The sequence below is a fragment of the Neomonachus schauinslandi genome, chromosome 3 (assembly GCF_002201575.2).
Source record: "Neomonachus schauinslandi chromosome 3, ASM220157v2, whole genome shotgun sequence".
Lineage (NCBI taxonomy): Eukaryota > Metazoa > Chordata > Mammalia > Carnivora > Phocidae > Neomonachus > Neomonachus schauinslandi.
The window spans coordinates 156005281-156031433 of record NC_058405.1 but is presented as its reverse complement, the minus strand read 5'-3'; the positions used below and the strand labels follow the sequence as shown (position 1 = coordinate 156031433).

General features: G+C 34.7%; 1 protein-coding gene across 1 annotated transcript; it reads left to right on the top strand.

Annotated features, from left to right (window-relative positions):
* Nucleotides 1-360: 360 nt before the first annotated feature.
* Nucleotides 361-26153, top strand: BOLL (boule homolog, RNA binding protein). Its single transcript, XM_021703198.1, has 10 exons — nucleotides 361-381; nucleotides 4013-4156; nucleotides 6677-6768; nucleotides 8640-8694; nucleotides 10419-10494; nucleotides 14244-14371; nucleotides 18366-18437; nucleotides 22884-22931; nucleotides 23675-23803; nucleotides 26037-26153. The coding sequence occupies exons 1-10, from the start codon at nucleotides 361-363 to the stop codon at nucleotides 26151-26153; spliced, it is 882 nt and encodes a 293-aa protein (XP_021558873.1).

Below are 26153 nucleotides of genomic sequence, written 5' to 3'. Positions count from 1 at the left end.
AGCCAAGCCCTCGTCCGCACACCACACGCCCACCCCGACTTTGGGGCACGCTCTTCCCCTCAGACGGCCCAGCTCGGCGACCACGGGCCACAGCCGAAACCGCCCGCCCGCGCCGCTCCCCGGCTTGCGGCGCCCGCCCGCCCCGCCGCCCGAGGCGACGTCGCCTGCTCCTCCCCACCCCCCCTGGGTAGCAGGTTCAGGCCCCGGGTCCGAGCCTGCGCCCCTGCAGCTGCCACTGCCGCCGTCACCGCCAGGGGGAGTGTCCGTCAGGAAACGTGGTGTTGCTTCCTTGGTGTGAAGGTGCTATCAAACTTCGGGTTTCTGTTCCTTTCCCCCGGTGTTTGAAGCGCGTAGAGGAAGATGGAGACCGAGTCCGGGGCGGTGAGTACAACAGTAAGGGCCTCCGGCCCCGGGGTAGCAGGGGTAAGGAGCAACGTGGACTCCATTCCTGAGGGGCTGGAAGAGCGAGGTCTAGCGCCCAAACGCCCACTATTTTGTCGGGAAGAAATGTGGACAGGATGCCCATCTACCACCGCGAAGAGCGGCCCGCCTGCAGGCCCGGTCGGGTCGTGTCGTGTGGTCGGCAAGGTGGGACCACCGGGCCTGGACCGGGTGTAGGCTGGCTGGGGGACCTCTGAAAAGGCCAGGAGATTTCGGGAGTCGGCGGGTGGCTGGGTCCTATGCACCAGGCGGGGCTGGGCAAGAGCAACAGCTTTCCCGCCGAAACTGGGCTCAGCGGCGTCTTTGACGCTCGCTCTGGCGGAACTCCGCCCAGCCGCCCACCGCGAGGGGTTGCCAGAGCAGCTGACGCCGCCTCTCCCCGACTGGTCAGTGTGGACCGGAAGGCCTGAGAGACCTGGGGGAGGGGAGGGGCACCGTGGCCCACGACGGACCCAGACACTCTAACACCTCAGGGCCCGGCGGGGGAGGGGCGGGAGCCAGAGAAGGCCTGAGGGGCCTGAGGCCCAGAGGCAGGCGCTGCGGTGTCCCGCCTCGCGCCCCGCTGGCAGCCAATCAACGCGCGCCACGTGCGGACCGGGGGGTTGCCGGCGCTCGAGGCCGACGTCGGGTCGGTGCCGTTGAGGGTTCCCGCCACTGCTGCTGGCGGGATTGCGGGACAAAATTTCTCGCTGGCTAGCCTTCTTTTCCCTCCCGCACTTTGGTGGGGAGGGGGTGGATCCTCGTGTCAGTGTCCAAGTTCACGATGACCCGAGAGAACCCGAGGAAGTTTTTGCCGCGGCCATATCCCCCAGCGCCTCAGCTTGCTGGCCTCTGAGGGGAAGGAGCACCGAGGCCGTGACCGCGACGGTTAGCCTGCCCTCTTCCTGTTGTCTTCGTTGGCAAAGTGGATGATAGATTTCGAGGTTAATTCTCAAGGGAAGAAGTCAGTAAGGGCACATTAGAGGACATTTTTAATAAAATCTTTAGTGTTGGAAGTTTTGCTAAGCTAAGGACCCTTACGTCTAACCAAATAATAGCACCTAAGTGCTTTTCATACATTTGCGAAATCATTGCCCGTGAAATGAGGCTTTATTGTTTAACTCCATGCATCGCTAGCCTTCTCTAAGGAATTTAGATATTGCTTCTGCTTGAGCCTTGTCACTGCTAATATTAAAATATTTTCTAGGCTATTTTAATAGCATATTCTTAAACCTCAGCCTAATGGTTGGGATATCATGAGCAGGAAGAAATGATTCATTCGTTTATTCATTTGTTCAACAAATATTAATTGAACACTTCCTATGTACCGGCTCTACTTGAGATGCTTAGTGAGCAAAACAGGCAGAATCCCTTCCCGTATGAATATTGCACTGTTGTGGAAAGTGATAGACAATAAACACAAGTAAATTATATAGCATGTTGGAAAGTGCTAAGTGGTAAGAAAAATGAGGCAGTTGGAACCCACAGTACAGCAGGAGTCTTAGAAACTGGAGAATGAAGTGAATAGGTTGGAAAAGTTGATGTTTTTCCTTTCTGGGTATCATTTAACCAGTTTCTCAAAATAGGAAATAAAGCATTCTTTTCACTTCTGTTCATGTCATCTCTCTCTTTCAAGGAAAAATAATGGAATTAACTTTTATTTAAACCAGTTGGAGAACAAACGAGTTCATCTGTTGAACTCATTTTGTTTTTAAGAAGAAAATTTCATAAAGACTGATTTTTGTTAATTTTGCAAATATGTAATTTCTACACCCTCTAAACAGGCAAGATTATATCTACTAGAGCTGTCCTATTATCTCTAGCAATGCAAATATCCAGTAGAAAAATTACGCATCCCCAGATCATCCATCCATTCTCTGCACTACAGAGTCACTATTTGTGACTGAAGTTACAAATAACTTCCAAATGCTTAGAGAGCATGCTGTTAAGATTGGGTTCCCAATTTCTTTAATTGGAAACTACAACATAGCAATTATTAAATGTGATAAATTTTCTGTGGTTTAATAGGTGTTTTTATGAACTCCCTTATTAGGGAATATGTGTTGTTTGTCCCCCCTTAATACTAGATGCAGAATAGAGCCCAATAAGGTCCAGCCTACAGCCCCATAATCACTACTGGTCTAGTCATTTCTCAGTATATCTTGAAGAGATTAATTTAGGGATTATGGTTTTATTGGCCAATGAAGTGAGAGAGGAGAGCAAATATGAAAAAGAACAACTCCGTTATCTAAGTTAGAGATTCATTTTATGTATTTGTTTCTCAGAGAATTGAAATTATGAACTGCAAGCTTTTTTGAAGCATTCATTTAGTATGTTAGACTGTCTCAGAAGTCTGTTAAGTGTCCCCAGAAAGAAAGTAATTAGCAAGTGCTTAAATTGGTTTCTCTTCAAAATTCTATTCTCGTCTTGTTTTTTTCAGATATACGTTAAGAGTCTACCATCTTGCCATTGTACAAAGGCTTATATGTTAATATATATTTATTAAAATCTAAATTAGGCCCCCAACTTAGAATTGTGAACATACATGTACTGAGCTCAGTTCTTTGGTATACAAATTTATACCTATGAGTTACAGGTATATACATTTTTTTTTAACGAAATCAGTTCAATGTTCAAATTGACAAGTGCATTTAAAAATTTGACTTTAGAGCTAAAATATGGTGAACTTGAACATCAGAGTTTATTGACTTGTCAGTGCCGTTTAGCCAAAGACTACCAGGAACATATCTGCAGTTAAGTAAAGTTGGGTCTACTGAATTGTTGACACAAGGAAGAGCATACACCATGGAGCCTCTAGGTAAGAGGGTGTTAGAAAAGAACTTACTATGGGATTTAGGCTTGTGTTAAGCTCTTTTTAGAAAACATTTCAGGAAGAAGGGCTGTACTCTGAAATACATGTTGTCAGAAAGTGGGAGTAATTCTATGATTGGGTATGTTAATATTTATTTAGAAGGTAAGAAAAATAGATTGAGGCCAAATCTGTGATTGATAAAGAAGGAGCAGTTACACGAATCAGCCAGGATTTTTGTTTCTTGTGGTTTGGACAATGCTTTTGTTTTTGTCAGGGTTCAGACATCATTTTGGAATGGTCTTGTTTTTAATGTGATCCATCACAGTCAAAGAGTAACTTTGCCTAATGTCTGTTAACAAGAGAACACCACAGCCTTACTGTGAGTTCCAGGCCAACACCTAACATCACCAGAACCAAGCCAGTTCCCAGCTGTCTAGGGCTGTTTTTTTCTTTTTCAAACTTCTTTTTCGAGTTTAATATTCCTCAACATTTATAATATTTAAGTAGTATATTTAATAGCAATTAATATAAGTGTATTTAAATAATATATTTTAAGATTTAAGATTTCTTCTGTAGTGGAGTAGATTCTGTATTTCCCATATTTTTGTTGCTCCAAAAAGTTATTAGTTCTAACTATAATTTTCATAATATTAGAATAAAATTAAAGTCTAAAATATTACATTTTGCCTAAATAACTCAACTTTTTGATAGATATATGTTTTCAGCCTGCATCAAAACTTATACCCAATGCTAAAAATTTAAAAGAATTTTATTTTACAGCAAACATCAAATCAGACGCAAACAGATTCATTATCTCCATCCCCTAATCCTGTGTCACCTGTGCCTTTGAATAACCCAACAAGTGCCCCAAGATATGGAACAGTGATCCCTAATCGCATCTTTGTAGGAGGAATTGACTTTAAGGTACCTATTTATGTATGCAACGTAGTGTATTTTTTGCATTAGAAGTTATTTTATTTCTCAGAACTACTTTGTACAACTACAAAAATAATAATATTTACTAATTGCATAATGATTAGTAGGTTTCACATTGTCTTACTATAAAGAATCTTTTCAATAACAATGTAGGTTAAATAGAACATATATAATTGTCCAATTTCACATACAAGGAAATTGAGGCTCATTGACGTATCTACAGGCTCCTAGCTTCTTAGTGACAGAGTGAAGTCTAGAATCCCAGTATTCTGACTCATAGTTTCATATTCTTTACCTCACCATACCACACTAATTATACTTTATTACATAGTATTCCAAAGACCAAATAATGTATGACTATAATTTTAAAAAAAGATTCAATATTTTAAAAAACACAAAATTTAGTCCTATGAAATCCTATTTCTTTATCCCAATTTTACTGTCAGGTTCCTACTAATATCCTGAACTTCCATCTTTCACAAATTCCTTTCTGCCACCTAATTTAGAATTTGATCACCAAAAAAAAGGCCTGTGACCTTATCAGAATAAAGCATCTTCACATTAATATATTTTAATTATGTAATCAGCCATTTCACCATTTCAGAGAGGCTTAGTTTGTTGTTGTTGTTGTTGTTGTTGTTGTTGTTAGATGTTTTGCAGCACCATTTGGGAGATAGTAGTAAACACCTCTAGGAAAGGCCTGCATGGCTATTTTGAGTAGAATATCCTACTTCCAAGTGGATATGTAGAAGGATTTCCAAGCTTCCATTTTATATACTGGAAATTACAGGGATAGTTGTTTTTCTTAATTAAAAAAAAAATCCTTGTGCCATTAGGGTATGAAATTTATTACTCACTATTTCCCTGTAATCAGTCTTTCACAATTTGGATGAAATTACTTTTTTTCTGCTCAAGAGAAATGTTACACTTACTGTATTTGTCAGAATAATGGTTCTTAAGCAAGTATGTGATTGGTTCACTAAAAATAAAGAAAAATTATTTCTAATGAAATCTTTATTTTTTTAGAAAGATTTTCTGTTTCTATGAAAAATATTAATGGCTGACCATAAATATTCGAGTATTCATGTTCAGAATTAATTTATATTACAAACAGTATATTTTTTAAATAAATCTTCAATAAATGGAAACATTTGTATGGCTAGGTTATTTTAGGTTACTGAATTCTGTCAACTACATTATGAACTTTGGAGGCCATTGTAACAATGCAGTTATAGCTTTCAGGTAATTGCTAGGGTTCCCTCCCTGATACTTATCCCTTTTCCAAAACCAGACACATGACAACAAGGAAATAGTTTACTGTAGTAGCAAGCTGTGTCAAATTTTGTAAAACTTTTCTTTTTAGAAGCTTATAGCCCATCCCTCTTCATACTTAATCATCTTAACTGTCTCATTTTTCAACTAAGAAGTAGAGCTGCAAAATTGAACTAGTGATTCTATCAGAGAATAGTTTGAATTAATTTGTTTTCGAATCTCTAATAAAAATTCTTATTCTGGCATTGCTTCCATTTTCAGTTTATTGAAATAAGAGGTATTTAGTTATTCTTATATTAACTCAGTATTTGTCATCATCCAGTTTAGTAGCTTTAGGTTGCCAACTAATAGCTTATAATGTATGTAAGTAGTGAGGTAGCAGGGGAACTCAAGAGGCATAGCCCCACTATTAGGCATGTCTTTTTCTGTATATATAAAGAAAATTTTTTTCTAGGGATATTTAAAGTTCCCCATGGCATAGTTATACCTGAGCCAGAAAATGAAATTGCAATGAATTTAGTGTGAATACTCTAGGAAAAGGTGATATGAGTCTATTAAGAGACTATTTCAATTAAAACCATCTTTGTAGATATCTTGTACATAATAGTCTAATAATGACTCAGATTTTTATTTTGAATATCATAATGTCATTATTTAGCCAAAATGTATATTGAGTACAGATAAACTATCTAAAAACTTTAAATCTTGTAGCCACTTCATTGGTATCACAAACTGAGTTCAAGTACTTTTGGAAATATATTCCTTTCCTAAGACCTTACTCTTCCTGGAGACTGCATATTAAAATAGAGGGACTGGTATATATTGCCAACATCCTAGTTCCACTGCCATGATTGTGAGCCTCTCTGAGCCATAAGAACCAATAGTAATATGCCCTTACTATAGTTACAGCCATGCCTGATTCAAATTATTATTTTAAAAACTGGCAAAAAGAATTTCTTTAAATATTAGTGGACTTTCTTTGTAGTTTTAAAGTAATTCAGCTTAAAAAATTTTTATTGATTATAATAGTTTAATAACATAGTTACTGCATAAAGCAATGTATTTACATTGATTTTAATAATTTAGTGGTTTATATACTGTTTTTATGTTAAGAGGCATTCTTATATTCATATTACTCTTTGCTTATAATCCTTTTTGTCTCCAAAACAAACATAAGACTTGTTTCATTTTTTAGCAATTAAAAATATTTTTTGTGTTTTTCTTTTATGCCATTAGACAAATGAAAATGATTTAAGGAAGTTTTTTTCCCAGTATGGGTCTGTAAAAGAAGTGAAGATTGTAAATGACAGAGCTGGAGTGTCCAAAGGGTAAGTATCACTATAGAAAGTACATAGAATTAACAATTGTGTTTTTATTGGATTACTAGGTTTTATATGCTAACTTACTTTGATTCCATTTTTTAAAAAGAGAATTTCATACCCTCTTCTTTTCCTCCTACCTTTAATCTCCCATTTCGTGTGTGTGTGTGTATTTTGGAGGGAGGGGGGACACTGTAACAATTCCTTAATTTGTTGGGAAGTTATTATTCTTGCATGGGCTGAAGGACCATTCAATGTTAGGTAGCAAGCATTTAATGTTGAGTAATGTACAGTAGCTAAGGAACCAGAAGCTAAAGGAATCAGATATTTTTGGAATTGTGTGCTTGCTTTAGACTAGAGAGAGCTTTATTTGAGAAAAGCTGGCAAAACGAATGTCTGTAGGTTTTGCCTCAGAGACCTAGTTAAGGAACTAACCTGAGAAATACAACTTTAATGAGAATGGTTTTTAATTCCCAAATCAAAGAGAATGAAAACTGAGAAGAAATCAGCAGGATTTGTCTAAAAATCACTAATGACCTTAGAGCTGTTCCAGTGGATTGGTATATGCAAAAGCCAAATTTCAGAGAAGAAAGAGGTAGTTTACATAGTGTACTCAAGAAGTTTGACAGTAAAGTTAAAGAAAATGGGTAAGACAGTGGAGATCAGTGAAGGATTGTGTTTGTTTTCTTGAAAGAGAGGTAAGACATACATATTTATAGACATAAGAGAAAGGAAGGACCAGTGAGGTGTATAGAAAATTATACTAGTGTGGGAAACCACATGTAAGTATGTCAGATAAGCACTTTGGAAGAGATGGGATTCTGCAGAGAGGTTATTTTTAAACAATTGAGATACTTCCTCAGACTGACAACCAGTATTAGGATGAAGTGAGATTGTACCTCTTGTATTTGGTTAATAGAATTTACAATATTTTGGTAATATCCATTTTTTTTACTGTTGAAAAACACATAGAAAAAGAAAAACACATAGAAATGTAAACTGTATTTTATGCCTTTTCCACTGGGTGGTGTATGTGTTCTACCAAAAAATTTAGCATAAAAATATTTCCTTAGCCCTTGTTTAGTGTTTGGGCAAATAGAAAAAAGAGAAATTCCTTTGTTTAAAAAAAAAAAAAAAACTTTTTTATACAATAGAGTAATTATGAATCAAAATAGTAATCAAGATATTTAACACTACTCTAGTTTCCTTAAATTATCTAAACAGAAATTATGCTGGGGGGGGATATACTTTTTATTTCTTTCATATCTTTTTGTATATTTTGGCTTTTTGGATATTGCATACATAATATAATTGTATCTTGAACATTATATGAATTGTATTCTGAAGGTAACAATTATATATGAAAAGCAGATATAAAATCTGGGATGTACATATTTTTAATTGATTTATGTTTGGGAAATACTAATAATTGCATTATTAGTTTATATGTGCTAATAATAAATAATACATCTATATACTCATTTGCCAATGTAAAAAATTTTATTGTGTTGAAATTTTTATTTTTTTAAAGTTTTTTTTCCTACTCTGATTCTTATTTAAGCTAAACTTCTATTCTGTACTAAAATTTATTGTATCCTAATTTGTAAGCTAGGACATGAATCCTTCATGCTTTCCTGCCTTGTATACAGCTCAGATATGGAACTGTTTTAAGATCCTGGGGGGTTTTTTTGTTTTTTTTTCTTTTAGTGTCCCAACTCTAGCAGGAGGTGACCGTATTATGCTCTGAATTATACTCTTAAATTTTGCATGATGGTGCTCCATAGAAAACTGCTCATTCCTACAGTGGCCCATTCTTAAAAAGAAATTGAATTTTAATATAACTCTAATGTTCTAAGAAAATAATTAATGTATTTATTTAGGTATGGCTTCGTCACTTTTGAAACACAAGAAGATGCACAAAAAATTTTACAAGAGGTAAGATCTTTTGATGTATTTAACTTCATTTTTTGGACCTTCTTTGAAACTAATCCTTTAGGATATCTTTTTTATTATTATCACTCCAGTACAATGATTGATTGTTAGAAAAAAATTTTAATTTATTTGCATCTCAAGATTGACATTGGTCTCCAAAAAAATTGAATTAAAAAAAGATTAAACAGGGGCTCCTGGCTGGCTTAGTTGGTGGAGTGTGCAACCCTTGATCTTGGGGTTGTAGGTTTGAGCCCCACGTTGGGTATAGAGATTACTTAAAAATTAAGTCTTTAGGGGCGCCTGGGTGGCTCAGTTGGTTAAGCAGCCACCTTCGGCTCAGGTCATGATCCCAGGGTTCTGGGATCGAGCCCTGCATCGGGCTCCCTGCTCAGCAGAGAGCCTGCTTCTCCCTTTTCCTCTGCCTGCCACTCTGCCTACTTGTGCTCTCTATCTCTGTCAAATAAACAAATAAAAAATATCTTAAAAAAAAATTAAGTCTTTAAAAAAAAGATTAAACAGAAATTTTATCTACAGAAAAACAAATTCCAGATTATTGCATGAGTATGTTTGCGAAGTTGTAATATTTTTTTCTTTATTTGCTTACTAAGAACTTGGGTATATATGTTTTCTGAAGCGTTAATAGCACTTTGAATTCCTAAAAACACTACAAACATGGATTCCTAGAGTGAAATTATCTGAGATTATTTCCATCCTTTCTGAAAAACTTTATATAAGCTAAGAACATTCATAGAAAAAATCTATAGCCTGCAGTTCAGTGTAATAACTTTAAATTTGACAAATGTTACATTTAATTTTTTTAGGAAAAAATAGTTTGAATTGTACATTATTAAATCACATGCAGCTGATCCTCATTATTCATAGTAATGTTCTATAAAGTCGCCATGAACACTCAATTAGCAAATATTGGAACTCCTGCTCCTAGAAGAAATACAAGGTTCCCACAAGTTTCTGTTTACATTATTTTCATCAACCAATCAACACATAACTTTGTTTTATGTGTGTTTCTGTTTAAAGACATCATGTTAAATATATATTGTTGATTCATTAACATTGAACTCCTGGCCAACAGCACTATAACTCATGTATGAATTAAGCCCATCTAAAACATTTTCTCCATAAGGTAAATGACAGTCTTCTTGTGCTTAGGAACATTAGCCAGCACTTCAACACTACACTTGAGGGCCATTTTAAACAGCAAATTTAAAAAAAAAAAAAAAAAAGCAAAATCACCAACATAAAACACAAAAATGCAAAAAACATGGCACTAACAACATAAAATAGACTCTTGTTTAAGAGCTGAGACAAGAAGAGAGAGTGTTGCCTTGTTTGACCTCAGCCTGGGACTGTGTATGTCAGGCAATTCAAAATTTTCACCTCTCTGCTCATGTCCACTAGTAACCACTAAATTGCCACAGGTATTGATTTTGGGGTTACAAATAATTTTAGTGAATAGGTGAATTTCCAAATATGGGATCTATGAATAGAGGATTGACTATATTCCAATTAAAGAACTGGGGCCAGAGAATTGGAACCAAGATTCAAACCCAGATCTTTTAATATCCGAAGACTATGCCCTTTCCAGTATTCCTTGCTACTTTCAAAAAATGTTGTAATGTGAAGTTTAAAAATTGTTTCTTACTAATTTTTCATTATTGGTTTTATAAAACAGTAGTACCAAGATAATAAAATATTTTTTCTTATTTTAGGCTGAAAAACTTAATTATAAGGATAAGAAACTGAACATTGGTCCAGCAATAAGAAAACAACAAGTAGGAATCCCTCGTATGTATTGAGAACTAATGTATTTTTCAGTGTTTTTGCATGGTTCTTTTTTGAAATATTAGACTTTTTCAAGAACTTAATTAAAATATCAGGCTTCTTTCAGCTAATAAGGTTATTTTAGCAAAGTTGGTGATCAAATGACTATTTCTTACCACAAATTAATATATGTTAGATTTGGGGGGGGGCAGGGAAAATTTTACACAAATAATGGTGCTTACATATATTGCATATAGTTACACCTTTAAAGGAAAACTCCTCTACATAAAAATATAATTTAAAATTGCAAAGGTAATTAGAAGTATTTTGGTACTATTCTTTAGAAGTTTTTCTAAATAGAAAAGTAATTTAAAATTAGAAATTGAAGATACTGAAAGTAAAAATATAGAACCAGTATCAGAAACTCTAGTTGCATGGTAGGTACTGTAGCCCAACTAGATATGTCATAATTATGAGGGAACAATTCCTAAAGCTTTAAGAATTGGCAAAGTTGTGCCTTCCTCAAATTTCTGTAATGCTGCCAACTCTACTCTTCTTTTTTTCTCACTCTTCCTATTTATTATATTAGGCATCTTCACAGTTAGCTTTTTACCTAAATATTTATTAAACTCTATAATAGTCTTTGACTAGAAGAAGATACCCAAAATTAGTAACTAAATTTTCTTATTCTTCCTTAACTGTGCCCTAGAATCTACTGGAATGTTTAAAACATTAGGTGGTTATTGTGTATCTGTTAACAAATTAATGGTTGTGCTCATTTGGACTGTTCTATTTTTGACTTAGAAATTAACAGTTATAGGGGTGCCTGGATGGCTCAGTTGGTTAAGCGACTGACTGCCTTTGGCTCAGGTCATGATCTCAGGGTCCTGGGATGGACTTCCGCATCGGGCTCCCTGCTCAGTGGGGAGCTTGCTTCTCTCTCCTCCACTCCCCCTGCTTGTGTGCATGCTCTCTCTCTCTCTGTCAAATAAATAAATAAAATCTTTTTTAAAAAGAAAAAAAGAAATTAACAGTTACCAAATTTAATTTTGACTTAGTTATTTGTTCATTTAGAAGATAACTGAAGTGTCCTTAGTAGGTTAATACTTCTTGTTAGTTCCAAGAGTTAAGCTGTAACATGTAGTAACAGTTCTATACTACTAGCAGTAGGTATAAGTAGTAATGTTCATATTATGACCCATAAGTTGCATTAAAAACGAAAAACCATAAATTACCATGCTGAATGCTTTCAAACAGACAGTAAATTTGAGAAGTATAGGGTTAATAACTTAACCAAATGGTAGCATTAGCCTTCAAATCCAGGACAGGTTGACTCCAAAGCTCTTTATACTTTTCTTCAAATAAATATTAAGTATAAAAGTAGATTTACAAAATACGGGGGATTTTTATCTCAATTTTTTCTCAAATCTATCTCTTTTTCCATCTCCATTACCAACATTCTAGTCCTAGCTACCCACCTTGCTTGCCTTGATTACTGGAAGAGCCTCCTAACAGGTCTTTCTGAATCCAGTTTTGGTACCTTCCAACATCATATACAAGGCAGCCAGAGTGATCTTTCAGAAGTGTACATTTTCTATTATTCTCTGCTTATTTTGAGCTGTTCTTTCCTTCTCTTCCTGTACTTTAGCCATCTAGCCTTCTCTCAGTTCAGAACATACCATACTCCTGATATACATTATTTTCTTTACCTAGAATGCTCTTTGCCATCCCATTCCCATCCCAATCTTTTTTTTTTTTTTTTTTAGATTGGGCATAGAGCCCAATGCGGGGTTGAATTCACGACCCTGAGATCAAGACCTGAGCTGAGATCAAGAGTCAGATGTTTAACTGACTCAGCCACCCAGGTGCCTCCCAATCATTCTTTAAAGCTCAGCCCAAACATCATTTCTTCACAGATTAAATACAATTGGAAAGTTCATACTACGAGTGTAATACCCTATGCTACCTTTTAATGTATTTATCAAAATCGTATTTAATTAATTAAATTGTGTAATAAGCTAATAACTGTTTTCCCCACCAGAACCTAACTTCCACATGGCGTGTCCAGTTTTTTTCTTTTTTCTTTTTGGCTGTATCACCAGCCAAGTTCAATGCCTTGTAATAGTACTGACTCAAAATTTATTCATTTACTTAACAGATAAACCTGTGGCTCCTTGAGTATCTTTGAAGGGAAATCCATGAAACTCCTGAATTGTGTGCAGAATTTTGTTTGAATGTATATATCTCTGAGAAAAGGGTCCATGGTGTTCATCAGATTCTCAAAAGGATGGGATTAAGAATCACTAACATAAGCAGTAACAATACTAGATGAAATATAGTGAAAATATAAAAGCTCAGAAGCAGTAGTGCTGCTTAAAGTGGTAGGCCAGTGCTACTCACAGTGTGGTTTGCAGCCAGTAACAGTTCAGTTGGAATCTGTCAAAATGCAGATTCTCAGGCTCTATCCCAGACTTACTGAATCTAAATCTCTGCAAATGTGGCCCTGGAATTTGTATCCTTATAATAAACTATCTAGGTGATTCTTATGTATGTTAAAATTTGAGAATTACTGGTATAGTGGAAGGAGGATTGCCAGTTCCAGTAATTTACATAAACTTGCTGGTCAGTACTTAATCTGACTTGGCTTTTATATAAATTTTTCAAGTGTTAGCTTGACAAAAAAAAAAATTTTTTTTATTTTGGGGGAGGGAGGGGTTATATATAACTTGATCTGAGAAAAGAGATGGGGACCTAGAACTACACATGAAGATTTGTGGTCATGTTTGCAATAAGCAGCAGTTGTTGCAAAGGGAGGCTGGAGAATAAGAGTCATAGCCTCAATGAATGCTTGTGATAGTAGATCCAAAGAATTTTAGGATGGAACCAAAATTCTTCAGGAAAGTATGGAATCTTTTCCAACTTCACTGCCTTCATCATCTTTGGCCTTTTACAAATAAAGTTGGTTTTTTTTTTTTTAAGATTTTATTTATTTATTTGTCAGAGAGAGAGCACAAGCAGGGGGAGCAGCAGGCTCCCTGCCTGAGCAGGGAGCCCAGTGTGGGGCTCGATCCCAGGACCCCAGGATCATGACCTGAGCTGAAGGCAGATGCTTAACCAACTGAGCCACCCAGGCGTCCCTACAAATAAAGTTCTTACTAAGGTCTTAGGAACTTCATTACAGTGCCTATAGTCTTCAGTTAACTCATATATAATGTATATTTGTAAAAATAATGACCTTGCTGATAATAATTTAAATTTTTAAGCCTTGTGTTTGATTACATTGTTATTAAAATCTAAATTGGTGAATCTTTAGTATTCTGTTTTTAAGATTTTATTTATTTATTTATTTGACAGAGAGAGGGAGAGAGAGCAGGAGCAGGGAGGAGGGGCAGAGGCAGAGGGAGAAGCAGACTCCCCACTGAGCAGGGAGCCCAATGTGGGACTCGATCCCAGGACCCTAAGATCATGCCCTGAGCCGAAGGCAGCCGCTTAACTGACTGAGCCACCCAGGGATCCCAATTTTTAGTATTCTTTATTGAACTTATTTCTTTTTCTTTTATTCACTTTAAGCTAATAAAAGCTCTAAGAGAGTGAGTTTGAAAATACATACTTCGAAAATACTTTAACGTATGGGATTTTTTTTAATTTGCAACATTCAGTTTTTACTGTAACTATATAGGTGTGTTAAGATAAACATTTTCAAGTGTCCAGAAATTACCTTTTTAAAAGTTAAACTGAAGATTTTAATTATTATTATTTAATCTTTGCTTTAGGTTCCAGTATAATGCCAGCAGCTGGAACAATGTATCTAACAACTTCAACTGGATATCCTTACACTTATCATAATGGTGTTGCTTATTTTCATACTCCAGAGGTAACTTCTGTCCCACCACCTTGGCCTGTAAGTAATTTTCATCTTAAAAGGGTTTCCATCTATTCTATCAATTTTTTAAAACACTTATTTCTGAAATATTTCAACCATAGACAAGTACAAATAATAATATAACAGCCATGTAGCTACCACTTAAATTTAATAAATGTTAACATTTTGCCATATTTACTTAAGTTCTTTTAATAAGGGGAAATGAAATATGAGAAATTCAGGCAAAGTCTCCTTGCCCCCATTTTCTTACCACCTTTTTCTCCTCAGACATATCCAGAATATGTAACCAGAATATCTTTCCTATCATTTTATGTTTTTACTACAAATGTAGGTATCCTTAAACAATAGGTAGTATTGCTTTGGGTGATTTTTAAACACTATGTAAATATTAGTTTTTCTATTCAACATTATGTTTTGGAGATTAAACCATGTTGATACTAGTATATCTAATTCACTTATTTTAATATTTTATAATATTCCATTGTATGAGTGTATAGTCCCCTATTGATGGACATTTTAAGTTTTTTCTGTAATCAAGACTACAGTGAACATCCAGATCTTGTATGTATTATGTGAGAATTTGTCTAGGAAAGTAGTCTTCAAAGTTTTTCGCTTGTATATCCTCTAAACATTTTCTGAAAAATTATGAATACTCATTTTTAAGTTGATATCTGAAATTTATCATAATTTTAATAATTTAGGAATATAACATATTATGTAGGTTGTATACCTAAAACTAATATAATGTTATATGTCAGTTATACTTCAAAAAAAAAAAAAAGGATAGAAAATGTCTAGAACTCTGTTAACAAAACTAGTCAGCCAAATAAAACTAATCAAATAAAACTTCATTTCTATTAGAAAATTCTAACTTTTAATTATTTTAATTATTTTTAAGTTCAAATAAATGCATTAATATGTATTCCTATAACCATGATGTAACTTATTTTGTTCCCTGGATGAAATAAGGAACCATCTCCCCTTTAATATTTCTTATACAAGCTCTTTTTGCTTTGCTTCTCTCATTTCTCAAGGGCATTGCCTTCTTGAATTATCTATTTGTTTGATGCCCTGTTGGTATTCATATTCCCAAACAAAGCATTGTAACAGATCCAGAATGAGTGAGAAGTGTGCCTTTCATCATGAAGGAGAATGGTAATTGTGAAAGGGAGTTATGAAAAGAAGAAAGACACATGGTACACAGACACATTCACAAGCAGATCAAATCAGGAAGGAGTACATATGAAATTTATGAATACTCCTAATTTTCATAAATATATTATGAATACTCCTAAACCTATTCATGCCCATGTACCACTGGAAAAAATCTGTATTCCCCTACCTTGGTCTAGGCTACAATATATGCATAGAAGTAAAATTTCACATTATAGAATATACACATTTTTGACTAAATGTTGCCAAATGGCTTTCCAAAGTATACCAGTTTACACTTTAGCTAACAGTTTATGAGAGCTCCAGTTTCTCCATAATCTACCAACCCTTTAATTTTAAATTTTTGCCAATATTATTATGAAATAGTATTTTGTTTTTTTATCTTCCTAGTCATTGGTAAGATTGAACGTATTTCAGGTATTTATTGGCCATTCCACTTTTCTTCTGTGAGGTGCCTCTTCATGTCCTTTATCCTTTATCTTTTTCTATTGGGGTTATTTGTCTTTTTCTTGAATTCATTATATGAATTTTGTGAGTTCTTCTGGTGTGTGGTTTGTCCATTAACTTTACAGGTTTTTTTGGTCATATACTAATTCTTTGTTTTAATGTTAACAAATGTATTAATGTTTTCCTTTATGGAAATGGTTTCATCTTTTGGTCTCTTATTTTTAAAACAAAACACTTAAAAAAAAGAATAAAAAATTTTAAATTAAAAAAACACTTCCTTATTACAATATAGATATTCTATATTTTATTTTTAAAATACTATGGTATTGCTGTTTTTCACATCTAGATCTTAAATCTGGAGTTCATGTATTGACTAATCCATCCTCTTTCATTATTTTGAAATGAATCCTCTATGAAATGCCACATTTGGGGGGAGTTTCTTCTGGGCTCTCTATTCTGTTGCATTGGTGTGTTTGCCCTGCCCAATTCTGTTTTAATTCCTACTGCTTTAGAACGAGTGCTGAAATCTGATAGGGCAGTCCTGTCACGTTTTTCTTCAGGAGTCTCTCATCTATCCTTAAGTCTTTACTTTTATAAATATAAATTTTATAATCTAGCTTGTTCAATTCTGTAAAAAGCCTTTGTTGGATTTTTATTAGAATTGCATTAAATGTGTAGATTAATTTGGGCATAATACTGAATTTTACCATCCACAAACATTTATTTAAATAGGTCTGTTATTTCCATCTGTCAATAAAATTTTCTTTCTCCATAAAATAGTTTAGCACATCTTTTGTTGGATTTATTCTTAGGTACTCTGTGGTTTTTGTTGCTTTTATTATGGTATATTTTTAAATCATACTTCCCAATAGGTTGTGACTTGTATGTAATAGTGCTTTTTTAAATGTTGACATTTGATCAGTAACCCTCCAAAACTTTCATATAGACAGTCATTTATGATTCAGTATACTTCTGTTTCTTTCTGCTCTTTTCTCATTTTTTCTCCATTGAATTACTGCACCAGCATGGTCTCTGCTGTAGTATTTATACGATAACATGACCTTATTCTTGAAAAAGGAAACAAGTTCAGTGATTCATGATTAAGCTTTATATATACTTACATAAACTTTATATATACCGTGTATATATTTATTTATACACTGTAGGTTTTGGAAGATAATCTTAGCCATAACCAAGGTTTCTCAGCCTCAGCACTATTGACATTTTGGGGCAGATGATTCTGTGTTGTTGGAGGCTAGTCCTGTATATGGTAGGATGTTTAGCAGTGTCCTAGTGTCCCCACATCTATAAAAACCAAAAGTATTGCCAAATGTTCCCTAGAGGGGCAAAGTCACACCTGATTGATAATTATTGCCCCAAATCAATTAAGGAAATTATTCCATATTCTGTTTGCTAAGAATGAAAGAGTATTGAATTTATCATGAAAGGGTATTGAATTTTAATAAATCTTTTTCTCTGTCTGCTGAGATTTTTTTTCCTCCTTTAATCTATTAATAAAAAATAATATAGTAAATTATATTATTCTTTTCTAATGTTAATCTGTGGTATAATTTTATTAACATATTATAGTCTGAAAATTGTGCAAAACTATGATACTTTTCTTCATTTTGCAGAGGGGAGGGAGTGACATTAAAACAAAACAGTGTAAAGTACATCCCATGTTACAAATTGAATTTTAATTGCTATCATTAAAGCTTATTTTACCTATCTTATAATACAATTTGCCTGCTTTATTAATGGTCTGGTTTTAAATAATCTATTTTGAGGTTTACTCTAGTACTTTGAATAATGAAGTGTTATGCGTACTTTCTTCAAACAGAGAAGCACTTAAAATTTATTTTCATTTAAATATCAAATTAATAAAATAGGATTTGATAAATGCTTCAATAAGTAATATATTTGACTTAAATGTATAACAAAAGAGTAGGATTTAATTATTTGTAAGCAGTGGGAAATCAGTGGCAAATCAGATATGATTATTCATTCAGTTCTGTGTTGTGTAAATATTATCTACTGCTGGTCTGATGATGGAAATAGGCAGTGTCACCTTAAGTCCAGCTGCCATTTTCTTTTAAAAATTCTCTTAGAACTATATTTTCATATTCTTTGGACTAAAAGCAACTTTTCTGGTGGTTGTTTTAGCATTACCATGAAAATGAAACCAAAGAAAAGTGGGAATACTGTGGTGATTTTAGTAGACTTAAGTGGAATTAGTAATAATATCAATAAGAGGTAGAAAAATGACATTTCCAATTATAGACCATAAGTTGACTGGGTTTAGGTAACAATTCAGGATAAATTTTATAACAAACTATTTTAAAGAATTTTGCCTAGGCCTAAAATAATTTTTCAATTTTTTTCCCTCTTATAGTCACGTTCTATATCTAGTTCCCCTGTGATGGTAGCTCAGCCAGTTTATCAGCAACCTGCATATCACTACCAGGTAAACATGAAATTACAATGAAAATTCTCTTTAAAAACTGTCAGTCCTTTTTGGGTAAATTTCACTGTATTCTTTCTCATGCAAATACACTAATAATTAAAAAGAGATAGTTAAGCCTTGATAGCAGTGCTGGGTTTGTTTTTTTTTTTTCTTTTCTTTTCTTATGGGGAACTAAACAATATCATACAAGAAGATGGGATGTTTGCTTCATTTAACCAAATGTAATGGGGTTGGTTTTGCTCCCCTGGCTAACATTTAATCTAAGTTTTTAGAAATAATTCCCAAAGAAACATACAGATAATATACTGGATCACAGGCTGATTTTTTAATGCTATTGTTAACATTATGTCACTTTCTTGCTATTATATTTAACATAATCTATATTAAAATAAGTAATATATTATGGTTTATATTATGGCAGCCTCTTTTAGTTAACCAGTACTCTTCATTAATTCTTGTGGGAGACTGGGGATAAATGAGCCATAATGCCAGACCATTTTGGTGTTTTATAAATAAAGAATATTTGTTGACATACTGTCTATGGCTGCTTTTGTACTACAATGGCAGAGTTCAGTACTTGAAACAGGATATTATGGTCTGCAAAGCTGAAAATATTTACCCTCTGGTCCTTTGTAGAAAAAGTTTGCCAACCTCTCATCTCTTGCACTCACAAATAAAATCACATTCTTTCCTACCTCTGGAATTGTGGAAGAGAATTTATTTCTGTTTCTTTTTTCTTTTGAACTTTTAAAATAGACCCAGATTAAATGTTAAGTTTACTGGAATTCTTTTTAATATTAGACTGGGTTTTGGGGGGATGGTGGTGTTTAAATTGTAAGTAGAATTTAAGATTTAAATTTATTTAAATTCATTATATTATATATTAATGTATATTATATATTATTATATTATATTATTTATTTATTTAAAAATAAATTTGTAAATCCTATTACCATGCTAAATATAAAACTATCTAAAGTGTTTCTTTCACTTACTAAAGATGAAAATAACTTAATGACATGTTTAAAATATATATATATTTAAAATATATATATTAAAATAACTTAATGACATATTTAAAATATAACTTAATGACATATATTTAAAATATGTCACTTTCCCTAAGCTGTCTCCAAATTCCGGCAGAAGCCCCAAAGACAGAACATTAGGTACCAGATCTTTTAATATGATAAGCCAAATATTGTGAAACCAGTTGGGGGACCCTTAGCTTATTGCCCACCTTGAGTACACATGAGGGGAGGATGAGATTGCAAGAGAGTTGTTAGAATGCTATGGCATGTCCCCTTCTTCCCAACCAAGTAAAGAAGACATCAGAGAATGACAGAAAACTTAATGTTTGTCCCCTGAAATTTGTGAGATGGTACTTGGACCTGACCTCTCCTAAAAAAGTCCAAAGAGAGAGGTGAAGGGTGGTAGTGGGGGGGGAATAAATTAATTAAAAAGTCCAAAGAAGAAGCTGGACTAGTCTCTGGAGGCTGGAAGACTACAGTGAGAATGTGTTGAACTTCTACTCACAACAAGCAAAGGTTTATGCGTCCCCAGAGCAAGATGTGAACCTCACAGAAGAGACCCGTTTCAAAAACTTTAAGGTGATCCCAATAAAGAAAGAACCTGTGTGAAGTAGACTTCTAGAATCAAGGGCTAGAATTGCAGTTAGAAGTTCCCAGGGGGGAGAGGCGCCTGGGTGGCTCAGTAGGTTGGGCGTCTGCCTTCAGCTCAGGTCATGATCCCGGGGTCCTGGGATTGAGCCCCGTGTCAGGCTCCCTGCTCAGTGGGGAGTCTGCTTCTCCCCCTCCCTCTGTTTCTCCCCCTGCTCATGCTCTCGCTTGCTCTCTCTCTCTCTCAAATTAATAAGTAAAAATCTTAAAAAAAAAAAAAAGTTCTCAGCAGGGAGATCACCAAAGAATCCAGTAAACTACTTAACTAGAGAGTCAGCATTTGGAATCTGCCACACCCCAAAAAGTGATCCGTCCTAATATTTATCCTGTGGCAAGGAAGAACAGCTCAACACAGTGCTTTTAAAGTGTCAGGGGGTGAGAAAGAATAGAAGTGCTTTCTGCTTGCACCCCATTGAGTCCAGCTCCTCCTTCATTAATTGATTACATACAGCAATAGCTCACTTGACATACCAAATACATTCTTAAAATTTCTAATACAGTTTAATTTTATAGTTTGACTCTGGTGTTCTGTTTGACACAAATTATTAAATTGGAAGTATGTTACCTAGATATTACTCAGGAAAGACTTTGGTACCAATTTATAATATAATATTTTGTAATATAAAAAAATCATTTCACCTCACATATTTCTTTTCAGGTATATATTCATCATTCTGCCTCTTTGATTAAGTATCTTCCCTTGTTCTTTCTTTTTACAAATTCTAAGATTGATAGCTTTATCATTTATTAGTCAAATCAGGTAATGCGTCGTTTAATTAGTATTTATCTCCATATTTCTCATTTCATAAGTAGTTATTTCATTTATCTAAAAACTATATATAAATCATTTTATTTCAGATTTTTTATTAAAATATTTTAGGAGATTATTTATTATCCTGCCTGTCTGAATGTAGACTACAGAACATAGACTTCACATTATCTTGGTCATTATAATACAGTGATGTCATCCATTAGCAACTTAAATAGCACCAAATTAACAGTGATTCAGTTTAGATGACAGATCCATGGCATCTTCTTACTCTTTTTTCTGTTTTTTTTAACTTTATAATGAAAAAAGACTATTAAAAATGGAAAATAAAGGGGCGCCTGGGTGGCTCAGTCATTAAGCGTCTGCCTTCGGCTCAGGTCATGATCCCAGGGTCCTGGGATCAAGTCCCACATCGGGCTCCCTGCTCCGCGGGAAGCCTGCTTCTCCCTCTCCCACTCCCCCTGCTTGTGTTCCTACTCTCGCTATGTCTCTCTGTGTCAAATAAATAAATAAATAAATAAATAAAATCTTTAAAAAAAAATGGAAAATAAAGAATAAAACACATATTATTAAGAAATAATACAATTAGTTTAAGAAATAAATGTCTGACATATTGTCATTTAAGTTTAAAAAATTTGACCCTCTTTTATTTAACAGGTTTTTAATATATAATTCACATAGCATTCAATTCAGCTTTTTAAAATGTGCAATTGTGTTTTTTACTAAATTCAGAGTTGTATAGCCATACCACAGTCAATTTTAGAACATTTTAACCAACCCTCCTCCCAAAAAAACCTTACCCATTAGTAGTCACTCCTCTTTCCTCCTACTCCCAGCCCTAGGCAACCAGAAATCTATTTTCTGTCTTTATAGGTTTGCCTATTCTGAACATTTCATATAAATGGAATCTACCATATGTGGTTATGACTGGATTCTTTCACTTAGCATAGTGTTTTCACAGTTTATCCATGTGGTGGCATGTATCAGTACTTCATTTCTTTTTATAGCTGAATAATATTCCATTATATGGATATAACACATTTTATCTTTTCATCAAATGACAGACATTTGGGATAGTCCCACTTTTTGTCTGTTATAAATACTACTGTGATCACTCCTGTACAAGTTTTTTTTTTTTAATGATTTATCTCCAGATATGACTTCTTTTTTTATTATTATTATGTTATGTTAATCACCGTACATTACATCATATATGTTTTCCTTTATCTTAGCCTTATTACCTGGGAGTAGGATCACTGAGTCATATGGTATCTCTATGTTTAAAGTTCTGAGGAAGTGTCATCTTGGTTTCCAAAAGGGCTGCACCCTTATACACTCACACCAGCAGTTGATGAGGATTCTAATTTCTCCACATCCTTTTCAACACTTATCATCTACCTTTTTAATTATAGCCTGTCTAGTGGTGACAGTGGATATAAAGTGGTATCACACTGATTTCCATAAGCTGAGGCCAATAATGTTGAACATCTTTACATATGCTTATTGGCCACTTTTACGTCTCTTCTTTGGAGAAATATCTATTCATATTCTTTACCCATTTTTAAATTTGGGTTACTTTTCTTTTTATTATTGAGTTATAACACCACTTTATATATTCTAGATGCAAGTTCCTTATCAGATATATAATTTATAAATGTTTTCTCCTATCCTTTGTATTTTCACTTACTTGATGGTATTCTTTGTAGCACAAAAGTTTTTCATTTTGATGAAGTCCAATTTATCTCTTTTCTTTTGTTGCTTGTGCTTTTCATGTCATAGTTTAATTGCCTAATTCAAACCCACAAAGATTTACACATATTTTCTTCTAAGAATTTTATAGTTTTAGCTCTTACATTTAGGTCTTTGACCCAGTTTGAGTTAATTTTTGTATATAGTTAGAGGTTTAGGGATCCAGCTTCATTCTTTTGCATATAGATATTCAGTTTTGACCCTTGTTTATAATCTGGGTGGGTTTTTTGTTTTTGGTTTTCATTTTAGGCCCCTGCGCAGTGTCTACCAGGACAGTGGCAGTGGGGTGTTCCTCAGGTAAATATTAACTTTTTTCATTGTGTTTTTGTGAAGACTGAATGAATATTAAAGTCAGGAGAACTAGATTTGAGATATTCCTCTTCTATTTAGTAACTGTGATACCTTTTGCAGTTAATCACTATATTTCTTAGCTTCCTCATTGTAAAATGGAAGTAATGATACCACACCTTTGTAAATTTCTTTACCTGATCTTGGTGAAGATGAGATCATATAAGTGAAAACATTTTATTAAAAATGAGTACTCATATAAACATGAAAAATTACTTTTTACTATTATGGGAAAATGTATCATTTTTCCAGTTGTACTTCAGATTTTGCTTCAGTTTGACTTGTGCTCCTAAGTAAATAAACCGTCTCTCAACTTTTGATACAAATAGTATACCAGCAAAAAGACTATTTAATGACATTTCCCATTTCCATGTGAAGTCACAAAGCTGAGAATAGATGTTTATGCCAACTCAAATACTGTAAGTTATATTATTACAACCTTTTGTAGTGATCTTAATATAACTATTTTCTGAATTTATAAAAGAGTTTCTGAAGCATTAAGAACTTTTAATGTTTACCAGTGATAAAGTTCTTTAGTCACATCTACACAATTGAAATTTGTAATAAGATACATCCATGCTATCCCTGGAAAAGAATTTCAGCAAAATATGAAACAAATATTTCTGTCATCTGTTGGCTAAGTCATTTGGTTTAATTGACATATTTGAATTAGAAATATGGTTTTATTTTAGTCTCCTGCCTCTTCTGCTCCATTCTTATACCTGCAACCCTCTGAGGTTATTTATCAACCAGTGGAAATTGCACAAGATGGTGGATGTGTTCCTCCTCCTCTATCTCTGATGGAAGCTTCAGTTCCAGAGGTATGTATTAGTCTCAAGGTGATTTATCTATAACTGTCTCATCTTAACATTTATTTCTTTTTCTTTTCTAAAAATATTTAAGACCCTCATGGAAGCTGCACATGCTTTTTCTTTGATTTATTCACACCTTTCCCCTTTTATATGTATCTAAGAATGCTTCATCTTAGACTTTTTTACTAACTAGTTCTGAACCATTTCTAAAACCAACTGTTCACTCTACTAGGCTAATCTCTGACTTGATCTCTTCGAAAGAGTAAGATACCAAATACTTCTCTTTCTTCTGGCTTGCCTGTCAGTCTGTATTGTTACTAACATTCTGTGAATTAAAAGCATATAAAATTTCAAAAGATCTTAAAAACTTCTTCCTTCAAATATGTAAATCAAAAATATTTCATGGGGCACCTGGGTGGCTCAGTCAATTAAGCATCCAACTCTTGATTTCAGCTAGGTCATGATCTCAGGGTCATGGGATCAAGCCCCACGTCGTCGGGCTCTGCACACAGTCAGAAGTCTACTAGGGTTTTTCACTTTCCCTCTGCCCCTCCCTCCCTCAAATAAATAAATAAATCTTAAAAAATATACTTCATAACTACAAATTGTAAATGCTATCTTCAGTGTCTTTAAATTACATTCCCAAACCATTACTTACCTTACCATATATGTGCCAAGAACTGTACAGGTATGTTTTAAATCAGTGTTATAAAAGATTAGAAAACTAGCACCCACCTCCCAATTAGGGTGTATTATATTATTTTTTATATTGCTAAGGTTTATAACATTATGATGTTCTGGAACAATAATTTCCACAGTTGGATTTTAATGTTACTATCACTACTTCTACCAGGATTTCTGTTTTCATCACAGCCTGCATTCATTACTTGCTTGACTGAATCTGCAAAGTACTCTTTGTTAAAGAAAGCTTGTGGGTGCTGTATTCTCTGAGTTTCTTACATGCCTATTTGTTCAACATTGTTGTCTATAAATCTAAAAGATGGTTACACTAGCTATAAAATAGCTGCATCATACTGCCAGAACAAAGTACCACAAACTGGGTGGCTTAAACAACAGACATTTATTGTCTCACAGTTCTAGGCCCAGAAGTTGAAGATGAAGGTGTTGGTAGGATTGGTTCCATCTGAGGGCCATGAGGGAAGCATCTTTTCAGGCCTCTCTTCTTAGCTTGTAGATGGCCACCTTCTCCTTGTGTCTTCACATTATTTTTCTATCTCTGTGTCCAAATTTCTCAATTTTGTAAGGATAGCAGTCATACTGGATTAGGTTCTATGCTAATGACCATATTCAACTTGATTACCTCTGTAAATACCCTGTCTACAAATCAGGTCACACTCTGATGTACTAGAGGTTAGAACTTCAACGTATGTTTTGAGGGAACCAAATTCAACTCTTTTTTTTTTTTTTTTAAGATTTTATCTTTATTTGAGACAGAGAGAGACAGAGCACAAGCAGAGGGAGAAGCAGGCTCCTCGCTGGGCAAGGAACCTGGGATCATGACCTAAGCTGAAGGCAGATACTTAACCGACTGAGCCACCCAGGCGTCCCCCAAATTCAACTCTTAACAGTACTATTTTCTTATAGAACTTCTAGTCTACTCTCTTCTGGTGTTGAGTGTAGCCATAAAGAATTTTGAAGCTGGCCTGATTTTCCCCCCGAACATAATTTGCTTTTTCTTCCTGCATGCCTTATGATGTGAGGGTGTATTGTTGTTGTTGTTGTTGTTAAGATTTTACTTATTTATTTGAGAGAGAGAGCAGGGGAAGGAGCAGAGGGAGAGGGACCAGCAGATTCCATGCTGAGCTCAGAGCCTGACACGGGGCTCAATCTCACAATCTTGAGATCATGACCTGAGCCAAAATCAAGAGTTGGGCACTTAAACCACTGAGCCTCCCAGGCGCCGCATGAGGTGTGTTCTTAGTTGTCTTTGCACGTACTATTCCCACCTTCTTTCTCTTAATTCTTCAAGCATCAACTCCACTAGAAAACTTTTTCTGACTACCTCCCCAATTTTCTTAAGCTAAATCAGGTAGTTTTCTTTTCTTCTATATATGTTTCATAGGACTTATGGTAATTTTGACTATTCAACTGTCCCTAATCAGTCTATAAATTAATTAAAGATAGGGAATGTGTTTTCCTTTTGTGTTCCTCCATTGTGTAGCAAAATGCCTAGTACATTGCAATGAAAGATAATACATTTTTTTTCTTTTTTTTATAACAGCCTTATTTTGATCATGGAGTTCAAGCAACATATCACCAGGTTTATGCTCCAAGTGCCATCTCTATGACTGCACCTGTGATGCAGCCTGAACCAATTAAAGTAAGAAGTGTGTTTTGA

What these genes read in the sequence shown, in the direction of transcription:
- BOLL (XM_021703198.1), top strand. Translation starts at nt 361, where the DNA reads ATGGAGACCGAGTCCGGGGCG. An exon ending in AGAGCTGGAGTGTCCAAAGG is followed by an intron (nt 6,769 to 8,639) that starts GTAAGTATCACT and finishes GTATTTATTTAG; the next exon opens with GTATGGCTTCGTCACTTTTG. An exon ending in ACAACAAGTAGGAATCCCTC is followed by an intron (nt 10,495 to 14,243) that starts GTATGTATTGAG and finishes TCTTTGCTTTAG; the next exon opens with GTTCCAGTATAATGCCAGCA.